This window comes from Tetrao urogallus (genome assembly GCF_951394365.1).
Source record: "Tetrao urogallus genome assembly, chromosome: 4".
Classification (NCBI taxonomy): domain Eukaryota; kingdom Metazoa; phylum Chordata; class Aves; order Galliformes; family Phasianidae; genus Tetrao; species Tetrao urogallus.
This window is the reverse complement of record NC_136817.1, coordinates 53,458,279-53,475,059: the sequence shown is the minus strand read 5'-3', so window position 1 is coordinate 53,475,059 and position 16,781 is coordinate 53,458,279. Positions and strand designations below refer to the sequence as shown.

The 16,781-nt window shown below is 36.4% G+C and overlaps 1 protein-coding gene across 1 annotated transcript in view; it reads right to left on the bottom strand.

The window, feature by feature from the left end:
- Positions 1–864: 864 nt before the first annotated feature.
- SEL1L3 (SEL1L family member 3) overlaps positions 865–16,781 on the bottom strand; it is a gene marked incomplete at both ends in the record, with an annotated part of 29,236 nt that continues 13,319 nt past the window's right edge. Inside the window, 16 exons of the mRNA XM_079534474.1 lie at positions 865–1,024; positions 1,839–1,915; positions 2,008–2,110; positions 3,870–3,997; positions 5,191–5,300; positions 6,763–6,847; positions 6,958–7,048; positions 7,872–7,955; positions 9,075–9,202; positions 9,794–9,970; positions 11,196–11,258; positions 11,487–11,627; positions 12,209–12,328; positions 13,300–13,479; positions 15,180–15,391; positions 16,113–16,256. Coding sequence (XP_079390600.1) covers positions 865–1,024; positions 1,839–1,915; positions 2,008–2,110; positions 3,870–3,997; positions 5,191–5,300; positions 6,763–6,847; positions 6,958–7,048; positions 7,872–7,955; positions 9,075–9,202; positions 9,794–9,970; positions 11,196–11,258; positions 11,487–11,627; positions 12,209–12,328; positions 13,300–13,479; positions 15,180–15,391; positions 16,113–16,256 — 2,003 coding nt within the window. The remainder of the gene's footprint in view (positions 1,025–1,838; positions 1,916–2,007; positions 2,111–3,869; positions 3,998–5,190; positions 5,301–6,762; positions 6,848–6,957; positions 7,049–7,871; positions 7,956–9,074; positions 9,203–9,793; positions 9,971–11,195; positions 11,259–11,486; positions 11,628–12,208; positions 12,329–13,299; positions 13,480–15,179; positions 15,392–16,112; positions 16,257–16,781) is intronic.

Genomic DNA, 16,781 nt, shown 5'->3' with positions numbered 1-16,781 from the left:
GTATCTTTTAAGAGGTACTGTAGAATCTGAAATAAATCCTTTTGAGTGTTACCTATGTAAACTCAAGAAAATGAATTGTTCACTCATTTCGTGTCACCTGGCACACTTGAATATTCTCTTATTTATCCATTAAGCACTCTACTTTCTCCAATCAATATCTCTTGGGTGGAGGAAATATTAACTGTTGTGTTCCTAGGAAATTGCTGACACTCATGAAACTTTGACATTTCAAGGGTTAGCCAGTAGTACTGCTACATTATGACTGCATTGCAAATCCCCCCAGTGTTTATTTTTCAAAAGAGAATATTTTCTGCACCAAAGAATTGGGATGGAATATAAGGCGTCCAAAAAAAAAAAAAAAAAACCCACAAGAAACTGTTACGAGTACCAAATTCCTGGCTGGCGTGGCACGGAACTTGAAAAGCAGTAGTGGCTGAGTTTCACTTGTTTATCATTTCCATGCTTCCAACTCAGAAAACTGCAGTAATTATACCAGTAAAGTGACCTTTACTGCATTTGAGCTTATCTAGTAAGTTATTAGATATGCGAGCAAAATATTTGCTTCATCAAAACCAAGGGGGAGTTTTTGCATCAGTTAGGTATTGACTTTGTCATCTTCTAGTCCTTCAATAAAATACACAAAGATCATTTGTTGGGTACAGTAAGATAAGCTGTATTCCCTGTTTGGAGTGTTAAAGTTATTATAGGGGTGGTTTTCTACTAGAATAATTAGATCTGTGGATTTCCCTGTAATTTTGGATGTTGGGCTGTATTATTAATGCTACTAATAAGGTTGGTTGCCAGTACTTAGGTTGGTGGTTGTTCATATCCCGTATTCCTGTAGAGCCTTAAGAAGAATACACCTCAGCTGGTAACAAGAGGATTCAGAGGGTTTAACTCCTGCTGCGCTAAATCATTTGATAAAGTAGATTCATCTTGTTGCACTGGTCTTGTAGCATCCTCATTGCTGTTCCCTGAGGAAGGCTCAGCCAATGATGGTTGCGATCTTGTTCCAGGAGAATTACTGACTTCAGGAAAAAAAGCAAAAGAAATGATTAAAAAGAAACTCCATTCCATGTAAGAAAATGTCAAATTAAAAACTCAATCTTTAAATATTAAGTGGCTATAAAATTGCAATATAAATATGATACTACACAAAGGTTAGGAAATATAAAATAATAAAAAAAGAGTATCTGTGACTTCAAATAATCTTATATGTCTATCTCAGCATTAAATGTATTTTAAAAACACTATTCCCTTTCGGTGTAGATTGGCAACTGGGAAGATATTTATATTGCAGAAATGTTTTTCTTTTCTAAAGTAAATGCATTTAGTGGAAGAAAACTCTAGTTCTGGACAGGAAGAATCCGCAATTGCTAATTCAGTGTATTTACTGATTCTGTTACTGGTCTGAAGAGGAACTGACTAGTCTCAAGTTATTCCTCTGTACTAGTTCTCTGAACTGCACTTTTACTCCCACGCTCTGACTGGATGCAGCTGTACAGAACATGGGATGCAGTCTCACACACTGGAGAAACAATGTATGAACTCTCACAGTCATATAATTAGTGACTGCATAATCTCCTGCAGTTAGTGTTTTTATTAAGAATCAAAGGTTTTATCAAGGGAAATTCTCAAGAAACTAACAGGTTTAAACCAGTTATCTGTGTCTGACTTCATGTGATTCTTTCAACAATCAAACAATGACTTGCATATCAAAGAACTTGCTGTGCATAGGCCATTCTACCATATCTAGAATTCCCACGGTTATTTTTAAAGTTCTTACTGAAACAAAAAGATCACTCCTATTATTTATTCAGTTTTATTATGAAAAATACTTACCAGATAGAGCCTGAAAATAGTGTACTGAAAATGCAACCAGAATTGATAGAAGAAAGGTTCCCATGAAATATATCTGTGACAGGAAGATTAAAAATGTTAGATCAATGCAAAGCAAAGATAGTGCTCCAAATGAACTGGTGTATGCACCAAAGGAACAATACATACCAAAGTAGATTGTAAAATATTGTTCCACAAAACTCTTGTGTAGAAATAAAGCAATGCTAATGAGCATGGGCTAATTGATTCTTGGTTACTATGGTTCCAGCACCTACAACCAAAAGATTTAAAAAAAAAAATTAGTCCTACTTTGTAATTTTGGGGCATCTGTAATCTGAGAATCTCCGGTGTGCTTGCAGTAGCCTATAACAACAATCAGATATGATTAGCAGTATCTCACATATGGTAAAGTAAAAATTCAAAGAAATCCCAGATTAACCTCATCATGCACAGAATACCTTACCCTAGGAGTATATTTATATTTTCTGATTTGTCAAAAACTGGTCTAAGCATCCAGGCTGCCCTTGCTGAGAACTACAGTACAATGTCATATCTGTGTGTCATATCCAGGATATTTTATAACTCATGTGAGTCACCAGCAGTTGGACTTGTTTCAAGATTAGGTCTACAAAATTGGGCTGTCTGTGCAGGAAATTGGTGCTTAAAACTCCTTCAGAGACAACGGAGTACTATGTAGTGCTATCAGAGTTCAGAGTGCTTTACTGATTAACTGCTAGGGATCTGGTGTGACCTGAGTTGTGCTCTTGGTTTCATGAGTTAGGACTTTACCAGCTAGGAGAGTTTTAACTTCTAACTAAATCATGGATACATTTACTAAATCATGGAAACATTTAACTAAATCATGGATACTTTGAGTTTGAATTGATTTTATTTACTTTTTTTTTTTTTTTTAACCAAGCTGAGGCTGTGTATGTCTACGTGCACATGCCATTCTGGACAAAAGTGTAGAATGATGGGAAATTACAGCAGTGCTGTCCACTCTGGTGTCTTTCTCCCTGCAAAGAAGATGCCTTCAGCTCAAGTGAAGGTTAAAATTCAGGTTCAGGTTTACAATCCTAGGAAGACCTACTTAGCTGACTGCTAATTTAATTTAATGGAAGCAATTTAAGGTACAAGTTCAGGCTAACTGCGACGAAGGATCATTTTGGTGGACTGTTGACAAATTAACAAGTGAACCCTTAGTGTTGGTATCATCTCTTTTTTTTTTTTCTTTTTGTTGCAGCACTCAATGACTAAGCAAAACAAACAAACAAACAAACAAACAAACAAAAAAAAACAAAAGAAAAACCAACCACTTGTACTTTCTTTGCAGCCTCATATTTAATCATTAGCTCTTCTTCCCTTAAATATATGGAAAGGCAGTTCCCCATATCCACCAAATAACGTGTAAGCTTTCAATTCACACCATGTATTTCCAACACGTGCTGGGAAAAGAAACCTAAGATCTGTACTGGAAGTACTGGAACCAGAGTTCTTTAGGTGATTCCTGCATATATAGTACTCACACAGCAGTTTAGGCAGTGGATCTGCAATGTTCTCCTATCTACCACTGTGCCACCCCAGTGCCAGGATGATCTGTGGCACAGTAGGAGCAGGAACACATTGGAATGTCTTTGCATAAACAGCAGAAAGAACTACTGTTTTTCCAGTTACATGCTTTTAAATTCTATATTCTATATATATATTACAAAAAAAAAAAGTTTTTGGACAGATGCAAATTGTCAATGACTAAGTTAGGAACTTAAAAACATAGAATTGTAAAAGTCTATCTGGATCATTAAATTTAGTCACTGCTAATTCAGGGAACCACATACAATCAGGTCTCACATAACAAGCACAAACTGAAGTGTATTTAGCAGTTAAAGCATTTAAAACATGTTGACCTGCCTTAAATCATACAGGTGAATGAAGTTAATAATTATAAGAATTGCTGTTCTCCAAAGTAAATGCTACTCGTGGTAAAATAGAAGGTTTAAAAAAAAAAAAAAAAAAAAAAAAAAAACCCTCACCTGTAATAAAGTTCCTGAAGAAGTGAAGTATTACCAGAATGCAATGCCTGATCAATTTCCAAGTAATCCAGAATGTAGGAAGGTATGGAGTTGCCCTCTTCTATGAGAAGGGCCAAATTAAAGAAACCCTAGCAGTAAAAAAAAAAGTATATATGCATTTTAACCATTAATATTCCATATATGTATTTGGAGACTAGTATAAGTATCAAGTATCTGAACAATTATATTAGTGTAACATAATATTCACTAAATAATTACAAGAGACTTACATTCTAACTGTATACCCAGTTAAATACAGAAAATGCAAAAGAATTAGCAGTCATTTGCTGCGACAGTTTTCTCAGAAACTACTTGGTTTTCCAAGATCTGAGCCTTCTTGTATTTATTTGCTCTTTGAACACAGCCACCATATCAAACCATAATGTCTCATCTACTAGAGAAACACAGACTAAAAAGTGGGAATAGATTCTTGTTATGTTACCATTTAATTCTGCTCTATGTAATTCTATAAGTCAATAAAAATCAGAACAGTGAAACTGAGAGGAGAAATTTGCTCCAAGCAATTTAAATCCTTAATGTTACACTTGGCCTACTTGGACTAGCTGCAGCCATCAATATGACCCCTTAGAGCCTTGAATATGAACACATGGGAGATGTACTGGAGGACTCCCTATTAATCTGGCTTTCATACTTCAAAATAACTGTTCATGTTTACCTTCTTCCCTTTACTAGCTTATCAGTATTTTTTTGTCCTAATATCCTGAAACACAGATCCCAAGTATGCCACCTCTAATAAATTAGCATACAATATATTATCTGTAGACACAGACACTGTCAGAGATATAGGGAGAATACTGTCTATAGGACATGCCCGAACACCATGAAGGCAGAATGAAGAGTTGAAATATTGCATGTTTCTACTAATGTAACATCATATATTTCTTCATTACAAAACATTTTAAGATGGATCTTCTGTTGATGGAGAGAACAACATTTACTTTTGCATATTCTTGGTACTGTGAATGGAAATAGACCATTCTTCCTATTTTCAAAACAGCAAACAATTGAAATGGAAGAAAATTCAGGCAACTCTATTAACTCTTCTGCTTGCAGTGCAAAAAATGCCAAAGGTCAAAAAAGAATCAAGTGTATCGAGGTATGGTAGTAGTGAATTAGGCTTTTCATCTTCAGCAACCTAACTCTAAGCATGTCCTTCTACTATGAAACAGTAACTACTGATCCACAATAACCAGTCTCAGATGAACCATCAGATTGCTCTAAACTCTAGTGTTTCACTAACATGTTACAACAGCAGACCTACCTGTGAATCTCCTTCTAATGCAGCCTGTGCATACATCCGCACTGACCGATCAAGGTCTTTAGACTGGTTCTGGTAACCATAGTAGTAGAAGTCTCCCATCTTCAAATAAACTGTGGAAGAAACCAGTACCACGTTTTTTAAAGCACTTGCAGAGACAGAATAAAGTAACCAGTAACGTGATGGAGAATTTAATAATCTTCCTACTTTGAGTGTATAAAAAAATAAGGGTATTCTTCCTCAATTGTCTCTGTGACTATTTTATATCTGACTGACAACTAAAAATATTTATCTCAACAGCAGTGGCAGAAAGAGAATATGCACTGGCTGGCAAAGATTCAGAGTAGTAGCGCAAAAACACTGTAGTGAATCACAGAGAGGAGATTCCCCTTGACTGTAACAGGCATGTCGTGCCAGTCCTGTCATGAGAACTCTCCAGGAATAAGCAGTGGCCTTGTGGTCACACTGCTGATGATAACGTAGCTCACAGAATCTCTACTGCCGGGATTAGACTCTCCTACAAGGAGGGCTTGATCCTCCACTAACGCAGAAAGTAGCCTAAGATTAAAGACCCTTTATGCTATTCATGTGAAGAGAGAAAATGTAATAAAATCCTTAATTTGCTGAAGTCAACAAGTCATCTTTCCTTCAATGCAATGACAGTCTCACCTCATGAGTCTGAACTGCAGAAGCTCTTCTAATGTAAGATTTAAGCAGTGGATCTGGAGGAATGTCAAAACTGCACCCTGCTAAGCTATCAATAAACTCCTCACAAAAGCTAACAGCTTTTGCACTGTTTTGCAGCTTTAAGCACTATCAATGCAGTATTTAGTTCTAGTGCTTGAATTATTTTTAAACTGCATTCTTTCACATTCTTTTTATAGAAACTTTCTTATTGAAAAAAAAAAAAAGAGCACATTGAAAAACTGAACTATCAAGGGTAACAAAATGATTTAGACATTAAAATCACAGATATATTAATGCTTAAGACCAGAGGAATCTAACTTAAATGTGAATAAACCTTTTCTTTCAGAAAGGCATAAATTTTGTTTTACAGAGAGAATCTTTCAGTTCCCCCATGGTAATCTGTGCCTATGATGATAAACTCTGTACCCTGACAGAAAAACTCACGATAAATTAGTTTAGCCTTCATTTGTTTCTCATGACTCAATTATGATATGGAAGTATATTTGCTTTTGGATTTTCTCTCTGATAAACTAAACAGTGTGAGCTCTTAAAGTCTGCTGCATTTTTTTTTCCTTCAACGTTGAATCAATTGCTCAGGCTCCTAAATGTCTGGATGTCTGGTGCTTTCTAAGCATAGTTGTTTTGTTGGTATTTTTTTTTTTTTTTAATTGTTCCTCAGAATTTTATCATAGAAAAGGGAAATTCTTAAAGTGTGCTGAAACACAACACGTAGCACACTTCTAATATTCCTGTTAAGACACTGAAAAGAAAGTCTAAGTATGGATTACTCTTTCCTTAACTTGCTCACTTGCACAGAAGTTGCAACAACCGTAACTTTTGAAAATTATATATTTATATAAAAATTCAGAAAGAATTCCTTATACATACCAAATGAGGGTGCATTGATTTGAGACACAGAGAAATTGTAGTATCTCCAAACACAATCAATTGCTAGGTATTTCCTTGCTAGATCCTTGAAAGAAAATGAATTCATCCATTTATATCACACACAAGACATCAGGATCACCTTTCTACTAAAAGGTGTTCCTTTTAGAGTAATGAGTTATGAATACATGTACTTACTGGTCTTTCTTCACAGATGTGTGCTAAATTTGACTGTGACACTTCAATCCCAGTTTCAGCTGCTAGAACATAATGTAGCAAAGCTTCATGCCTAAAGTTAAATAGAATAAATTTGTGAAAGTATTAACAAAAGTCACAAGCACTTTACTTACATTTAAAATTATTACATAAATCGATAAAATCACCTAGGAGTAAAACCTGTGTACAGGGTTTAAAAGCAAAAGGCTGACGAGCCCATGCAACAGCTACATCTACTGGCAGTGCTTGGTGTAACAAGAATTGCTGGACCTCAAGAATTTTCAGTATTTCCTCTCTTCTACTGAAGCTAGATTAGCTCCAGTGTGCATTTATTGCATTTATTCTTTTACAGTGCAATGCTGATGATATAGCTATATTGCTATTAAGCCCAATAATTTATTTAAATGTTTAGGATATAACATTCTTAAAAGACTCTTACCCTGTGCTCTTAAAAAATACCCATTATTAATCTGTTTATACCTGTCAAGCATTCATGTGGATACATCTTTGAAACACTTTACCTGTTCATTCATATGACCCTGTTCTATATTTATAGACTATTGGTATTTTGGAATTGGAATTGTCTTTAACACTAGGATGTGTGAGTAAAGGACGATGTTGGTCCCTCTATGGGCTGTAGGCATTTTATCTATTGTAAAGCAAGCAATAGAAGATAATTTTGCATTTGCAATATAGCATTTCAGTATATCGATACAGTGTTACAGAATTTAGGACAGTCCCTGCTTCTCTTTACACCAGTGGGTGTTTTGCCACTGATTTTGGTACTGCTGTTATTTACTTTTATTTGAGTTGGTGGCCTAATGTTAATTATTTTATTCTGTTATTAAGTAAATAAAAAATAGAACATGAACTTGAAGAGAACAGAACAAACATACCATGAAAGTTCCAGATAAGCATTGAGTGCTTTTCTAATGACATGACCTAAGTAGCCATTCTTCTCTGCAATATGCTTTGCCCAGCTGTAGAAAAGAACAAACAAAATATTAACAGCTGTGCTCCAGTAATCCCAACCCACTTTGACATGAAGAACACAAAAGGATACAGGATCACCTTCTGAATATATATATATAATATATATAATATAAACTATAATATTTCACAGTAATTGCTGCAACAGTCATGCAGGTGTTGACTGAATGGGTCCTGGAGTGTATCCAGAAAAAGGCAACGAAACTGATGAGGGGTCTGGAGCACAAGTCTTATGAGGAGCAGCTGAGGGAACTGGGATTGATTAGTCTGGAGATGAGGAGGCTGAGGGGAGACCTTATAGCTCTCTACAACTACCTGAAAGGAGGGTGTGGTGAGGTGATAGTCAGCCTCCTCTCCTGCATAACTGGCAGTGGGGGGGGGGAAATGGTCTCAATTTGTGCTACGGGAGGTTCAAGTTGAATATTAGGAAAAATTTCTCCATGTCCCCTCCAAAAGAGTGGCCAGGTGCCGGAATGGGCAGCCCAGGAGGTAGCTGAGTCACTATTCCTGGAAGTGTTCTAGAAAAGTTTAGATGCTGTACTAAGGGATATAGTTTTGTGCAGAAATATTGGTGATAAGTAGACTGGACTAGGTAATCTTGGAGGTCTTTTCCAAACTTGGTGAATCCGTGATTCTATGAATAAGAACATATTTGCCAGTTTGCTTCCATAGGTATATCAGAGACATTCTGTGGTTTTTCTTAGCTTTCTTTTTTTGAAAAAGAAAACACCAAATGCCCAAACTTAGTGATAAGTGCTATAATTTCTCATCAGCCTCTTTGTACAACAAGTCTAACATCTCTTAACATGCTAATATGCACTGCTGTGTTACACGATACCTGCATTTTCTTTTCCTGCCCTTGGATCAACTCAGAGAGCTAATGTACTTGGGTGCATCTGAAAGTCCACCAGAAGTACTCAGCATCTCTCAGAATCTACTGGTAATTTAAATAATGCTCATATCAATGGGGATCAAACTTTACTACAGATTTGTTTCTCAGAGAGGTAAACACCATGAAATAAAAGACATTTTGACTGTGGACTTAAAAATCACCAATTATCAGTATAACAGAAATAAATTCCCCTTTAGCAAATGATTTCATTCCTTACATTACAGCTTTTTCTGGATCTCTGGGGAATTCTTTCATATTTCCTGTGATGTAGTACAGAGAACATCGTAAAGTCCCTTCTATATGTCCTCCTTGAGCAGCTTTATAGAAATATTGTGCAGCTATTGTCTGTAAAGAAACAAAACACAGTTAACAGCTCTACATTGTTAATGCTTATTAAGTTTTGGTTCCTAGGTCTCATTTCATTAAATCAATTTAAAATGGTAGTTGGCAGATGTAGGTAAACCACTTATAGCTACTTTTACTGCACTTAGGTGAAATTAATTCCTTTCTTTAACTTTTTGGAAGTTCAGGGTGGAAAAGAGTTTTAAAAACTAAAATTCTGAATGAAAAATTCAAGATCAGAGTAACAGAACTTAAACGTGAATAAACCTTTCCCAAAAGCCTGGAGAACAACACAATGCTCAGTATGTCTTGCTGTGTACAGCCACCATACTCAAGTCTCTGAAAGTGATTTGTAAAAGATAACTCAGGCTGTGCAGGTGGGGCCAGAGCCCCAAAAGCAGGAAGGATGCTTTGCTTCAAGTGCTTTGTTTCTAAATTAAAGGAACACAAACACACACAGCTGGGATACTTGAATAACAGTCTAAGAAAAAGCATCAAAAACCAAGCGAGTGAACATAGCAGTCTCAAGAATAAAGCCCAAATCTGTAAATTGGGCACTAATGTAAACAATACCACCATGAAATACTGACTTACTTGATTTCTACTGGGTACTCCAGGGTAAATCCCATCTAAATAAAGGACACCAAGATTGTAGGATGCATCTGGATTTCCCAATTCTTCAGCAATTAACCAGTGCTTGGCTGCTTTTCTGTAGTCTCTTCTAAAATTGTGGTAATACCATCCCAGTCCGTTCACTGCTTGGGGCAAGCCCTCAGGGAAGAAGAAGAGCAGTTTCAAGTCACACATTTAACTCTGCTTTGGGTCATGCTGCACTCCCAGCCTGCTGCCTAATTTTAGGTGCTCTCATGGGCTTTCCTGTCTGGGCACGAGGCACACACATTCAATCAAAATTCCAATTGAAATGCAGGGATAGAAAAGTTTACTTTTTTTGTCTTTCATGGCCTTGTGTTGACAGCAAGGAACAATAGTCAGTCCCCTCAGTATCTGTCAGGGTGTTCATTAAGAAATGATTCCACTCTGAAATCCAGCTCCTCTTTCTTCTTATTCTACAGAGTCTCAGTCATGTTTGCGTTCAGATTTGTACTTGGTGACAAGACCAAACAGAGACTGTTTTTCACTCATTTTCTCTGCAGAGCCTAATTGGAAGACCTATCTTTGTGCATCTGCAGTGGAAATAAGAGAAGACAATAACAGAAGCCAGGGAGATAACCACACTTCCAGACAGGATTAGCAATCAAAGCTTTTGTTTTGGCTGCAGCGAGTCACTGTCTCCTTGCATAAATGTGTGGGTCATATGGTGGCTATAAGTTTGGTAGCAATTCAAATTCCTCAGAACCAGTAAATAAGTTTGGACATGCCATTTTTTCTTATTTGATGATGCACATTTAATAGCACAGCCCTGCCGGAAACAATGACATAAGGTAACACAAAAACAAAAACAAGCAATTTGTTTGCTACTGACTGCTAACATCATCTACCCTGCATATCCTCTTTCTGTAATCTTTGTAGAAAGAGCTGTGTACTAATGGCACTGACGAAGACATTCTGGAAGAGCATTTATTTTCCTTTCAAATGTGAGTAGTGTTGCTAGCTTATCTATCAAAATCCAAATGGTGTTCAATTTGTCATTAATTACGGTGTTATTGTTCTAAAGGTACACAGGATCACAAAAATGTAAATATGTGAGCCTAGCAAGAGTAAGAAAGTTGTCTCTGGGCTGTTCCCTGGAATTTGCTGCTAAGATCCTGACTTAAAGGAATTTTTGTTACATTGTGAAAATCATTCTGCTTACTTAAGCCTTTCTCAGTTTGGGAAAATAAGGTTTTCACCATTTAAGGTAAAGGCAATGGGAAGTTATTATTTACACAAAATCATTATACACATTTTTATATTTTATATAAATGTAAAAGCTGGAGGCCATTATTATTGGCAGCTAGAATAGAAATTCTATGATAAGATATTAATTCTATTTTACCTTGGCTGCCGCTTTCTTCATCAGCTCTAAAGCAAGTTTTGTGTTCTTTTTCACACCTTGGCCCTAGGAAATATATAGTGAAACAATCACTGCTTACAATTACAGAATACATTCTCATGAAAATTCACATATATAATTCCAAATGCATTTTAATGTCAACACAAACACTTACTAGGTGTTATTCAGCTTTAAAAAGCTATAATTTAAAGTACAGCTTTGGGCATATCCTTCATTCACAGCTTTGCAAAACAGTAATGAATTTTGGAGGTACAAACAAGAAACATTGCTTACCTTAAACAACACAATGGCATAATCATATATTAACACTGGATCTTCTGTTTCTATTGCACCCTTTGCATACCATTCTATTGCTGCTTCAGGATTTTTTGCCACTCCTTGTTGCCCCCAAAACAGCATCTGAGCCAATCGTTGCTAAATGAAAACAAGGTAAGCACCAATATTAAAAATGTTAGCACTGAAACTGGGAATTTTCAGTGGAACCCACTTTTGCAGGCTTAAATAATGACTTATTAAATACTTATTAAATACAGATTTATTATGAGTGAAGAAACAATATCGCTTTGAGATACAGTTATGTCTTTAACAGTCGGGATGTAATTAGCTATCAGGAATCTTCATAGAGCTTCCTGATGGTGAAATGTACTGATAAAGTCTGTAGTAATTGTATGCAAATCATATGATTCAGTATCACAACATACGATGGTAATCTGAAGTTAGCAGCAATAACTGCACCATATCAAAGAAGAACCCAGGGAAAACGATCAGAGAAAGAGTTTGCCAAGTCACAACAACTCCTCCTGTGCACTGTTGTTATGGCTTTTTATGCCCACTGGATATTTTCAGACAGAAACACGGGAAACAGTACAAGCCTTTCTGTGTACAAGCAATTCTGTGTGTATAGAGAAAAAGTCTGTCTGCTATACTCCATAACTCTACTGATGCATATACGTTATGTGTGTATAAAGCTAAGGAGGGAAAGTATTATTTTATACCTGTGCAGCTGCATTTCCTCTTGTTGCTTCATGTTTTAACCACATAAAGACATCGCCGTTTTCTTTTGTTTGAGCTTTAAGCAGCTCATCATCCATTAGCCTTACAGTTTCAACAAATGCCTGAAGAGTAGAACAGAACAAAAAACACTGCACAATAAATTCATACACCTGCCACCTAATGAAGCTGCCTGTTGCCTACTTATCCTTAAAAATCTGTGGACAGTTCCGAGTTCTACAATTCTCATCACCTCTTTGCTGACCACAACATTAAGGAATATCCTTAACTCAACTACTTACTGCTTCATTATAGTACACAGCTCGAAGTCCACTCTACAGTGGAAAAGTATGCCAATGTGCCCACAGCAAAAAAAAAATTCTTAGTTTTGAATGCAATTAATAATGACAAAGAAGTGCTTTTGAATACATTTGAAATAAAAGGAACAGAATTTTCAAGAGATTTTTACGGTTTTTCAGTTCGTATAGAAAACTCTTCAAACAAAACCCAAAATCTGGCAGAAAGCTTAATAAAGACAGGCCTATAGTCATTCTTTCTGGTGGGTCAAAATTCTAGTACTGGCCTACCTTGACTAGCCTTTCCAGAAAAGCTTTGCTACCTTCTGATCAGCAACTAATTCTGAGATCGTTTTGCTGTAACTTTATCTCCTCAGGTAGGCCTTTAATAACCAAATTTTTTACATTTGATTTTAGAAAATGTAGAAGTACGGAAAGGATAATGAACATTTCACTGAATTTCATGATGTTCGGCTACTGAAACAGCAGGCCAGATGCTTAATAATGATGGTTATCAATGTTAATGATTAAAAATCTGAGTGAGAAATTAGGGCCTAGGAATAAAACTTAGACTTTACTGAAAGATAAACACATGGACAATCCTGGGGACTTTTGCCTAACATTGAGTTGGTTTTCCCCTTCCTATGAAATGAAGTTACAATACTTATACATAATTTGTGGGATTTTCTAACAATCAGACGAGTTAATGGTTGTAAATCAAGATGTCCACACCTTTAGTATTAACATATGAAAAGTCACTTGCACAGAAAACAATCCGGTTACACTTAAAATTCTTTTACCTGTTCCCCTTTTATAGTGTGTTGATCCAAGGAGGTCTTTATTGCAATATTACTGTAATAAGCATATGACAGCTCCAAATCAAGTGGATAGTTATTAATGCCTTGGTAATGCTTATAGCCAAGATTCATCACAGAAAGTCTCTCGTTCCCCTGAGCCCCAACCAAACTGTACAGCAGTCCCTGGCAAAAATCAACAGAAAAGCTAGAGTGAATTCACAGTGTATATCACACATTTAGCATTTTCATGTAGAGGTACAAGCAACAGAGGGTTGCCTGTAGTAACACTAGCTAATATAGCAGCTATATTAACACAGAATCAACAATGGCCCCAAAGTAGTTAAAGTGTGCTTTATATGCATAGAAAGCTTTGTAAAAAAAGCTAGTCTCTCTAAATACATTCAAAATTACTGTACACTGTGTGCAGCGTTTTTTTAAGGCCACATTATTATAGAACTAATAAGACTCTAATACTCTGATACTTTTTATAGTCAGCAGTGACCTCTAACTATTGTCACTGATATCATCTGTGTTTTACCACTGAATTCCCTGGAAACAGATAGTGGCAAACAAACAGCACTCAAAAATTTTACCCTCAGGATCCAACAGAACTAGGAGGGGACTTGTGTAGCTAAAGGGAGCTTTGTGTTAAAACCCCGTAAGTCATATTGTTTGGTGCTAGAAATAGCCTAGGTACTGTAAATTTCCAACACAATTTTCAGCACTGTTGCATTATTACAATTTTTCATCTGCATAGTAATAAAAAAAGTGGTGTCCATCTACAACAGACATTAAATCATCTATTACACTATTAGAAGCAGATCCAATGGAAATATTTTTCAGCCACCATAATTAGTACTAGGTACACTCCACAGCTAGGGTACTAAGAATATTCCTGTCTAAGATTTCCTGTGTTTCTGAAACTGAAGTGAACTTGGTCTCTTTGGAGTTCTTATGAATTGTAACTACATTAGGCAGAGCTGCTATTCTTTATTAGCATCTTACATTATGCTATTATATCATCGCTAAATATCTTTTGGCAATTTCAATACAACCCTTTTCCAGTGATAGATAACTTCTTCACTGACCTTAGAATGGAATCCAGAAACACCTCGGTTATTTGCAATTTGCCTTAACAGTCTAGAGAACACATACTCCATGCAGCTACTCAGCCAAAGCATGGTCATTTTATTTTCTAAGAATATAAAGGTATTTCCTTTCTTTACCCAATTTTAGACATTGACAAGCAATTTAGGTAGTTTCAGAAATTTCTGAGTTGTGCAACTTTTGAGCTCCTGAAAACCCGAGATTTAATACTAAGACTCTGTATTGCAGTAGACCAGCAGCTCTCCCATGGCTAATTATCAGGTCTCCAGAAAGAACCATTAACTTTCTAAATTCTTCTACTGTGGTTACCTTTAATAACTTGATCATATACTCAGAACCATATTTTTGTTAACTGTACCGTGAGACTTCTTTTCTGACTCTACCATAAAACCTTTTTGCTTTAGGAGATCTGCCTTAAAGGAGATATTTTCATTGCCACCTACAAAGGTCTGTGGGTAACTCAAGGGTTACTTCCTCATTCTGCTTCCTCAGCAACTGGGAAAAGAAGCATGTTTCCATCCTGCCATTAGTACCATTTTTAGATCTTATTAAAACATTTATTTTCATGCCATAAGGAATGAATAAAGATTTCACTGCCACAGAGTTATTTAGGACTAGCTGTATTAGAGAGCCCCTTCAACCACAGCCTGAAAAGGGATCTGGAGGCCACTTCACATTTTTTATTTCTGTTGATCCTAACTTTATCCCACTTCTAACTTGCCTTTAAAGATCATTATTATTTTCACAGAAATAACAAAATGTATTAAATGTACTACCTTTGCATGATCCACAGACACACCAAGCCCTGTTTCAAATATAACTGCAAGGAAATAAGAAGCCTTATGGTATCCACAGCAACTGGAGTCCACCAAGAAAGGGACGGAGGAGCCCACGTTGCTCAGGCCATCAGGACTTGATAAATTCTTTGCGATCTTCTCAAATATCCTCTGGCCTATTTCTAGAACTGTATCACTTTCCTCTTCTGACACTGAAAACACAACACAAGATACAATGTTACTGCAGTAGTTAAAATCAGGGACTGATTCCCCTCTCCAATTCAGTACAACCAACTCAGATTCTCCTATTTGTTATACTGAAAGGTATTCAGTTCAGACAACCAAAATTCCTAGGTATTACTGAACAGGGCTGTAGGGGAACTGTTATGTCACAGCCTAAACTGATGATTGAGCACCTGGAGTGGCTGGTCTGGGAAGCACAGACGTAAGCAATTCTCCTGTGCTTCCTACCTGATTGGAAGGGGGCGGATGTTGGGCTCATTTAAAGACTAGCCTCTAAAGGCAGGATGTGTCCTGGATGAGGCTGCTTTTTGAGAGGGAGAGGTCTACAGCCAGGGATCCTACCACTAGTTGGTGAGTCAACTTCTTCCTACATATGATTATTGATATTCTTAATGGTACTTTTCCTAGCATCACAAAAGATTTATCAGAAGTGATTTTACTGCCTCCAAGGACCAAGAAGTAAATAAAAATTAGGACGGCTTTCTCAAATTAGCTAACCACTAAAAACATATTTCTACTTTCTTCTATGTGATAAGCCATCTTTTGTTTGTGGTGCTATGTATCAGCTAACTTAGTAAAAACTTATATGAGAAAAAAAATATCTATGAAACATGAAGTTAGAATGTACTGACTTACATCAAATATATTGTGGAGTTATTTCAAAACAGTAAAATTAATTATGATTATCACCTGGAGCACTGAAATCCATCTCTTGCAACAGTCTGAACAAGGTGTGGTACTTTTCCCTGAGTTCTTTTCTCCATGTGAAGGCGTCGCATGTAGACTTTCCTCTGTATTTGTGAAGCTGCTCTAAGTAATAGTTTTCAGAGTAACCTTGAGAAAACAACATATTTAAGTGAGATATGAAAGCTGACTTGGCTGCCCTGTAAACAAGCCTCTGGTAGAACTGTTTCAAGAGTAAATTAAAAACTTGTGGACAAGATGGGTGCTTCTGTAACAAAGCAGTGTTAAAATTGGTACGGTTAGCACAGACAGTTTACAAACGTATAAGGTTCATTCTATTCCACAATCTTGTCACAATGCGTATAGTCAAATTCTAACTGGAAACATTGGCTTCTGGTCAGCATGCATGTAGACTATGAATCTCTTCTTTAACTGATATGGTTGCTTTGGTATAAGCTTGTTAATTAGTTGATATTCAGCAACTGTGGAAAAGACACTTGCAAAAAATATATATTTTGGGAAAAGGCTTAAAAAGTATCTGCCTCTAGAGCAATTTGCAAATGAAGCTGAAGAAAGGTAACTAAATAGCTTACATTTAAGCTTAGAAATGTTTCTTTGTCCCTTCATGTACCTGTCTTGTTAGAGAAGAATTATGAGAATGTAATTTAGGTTTGA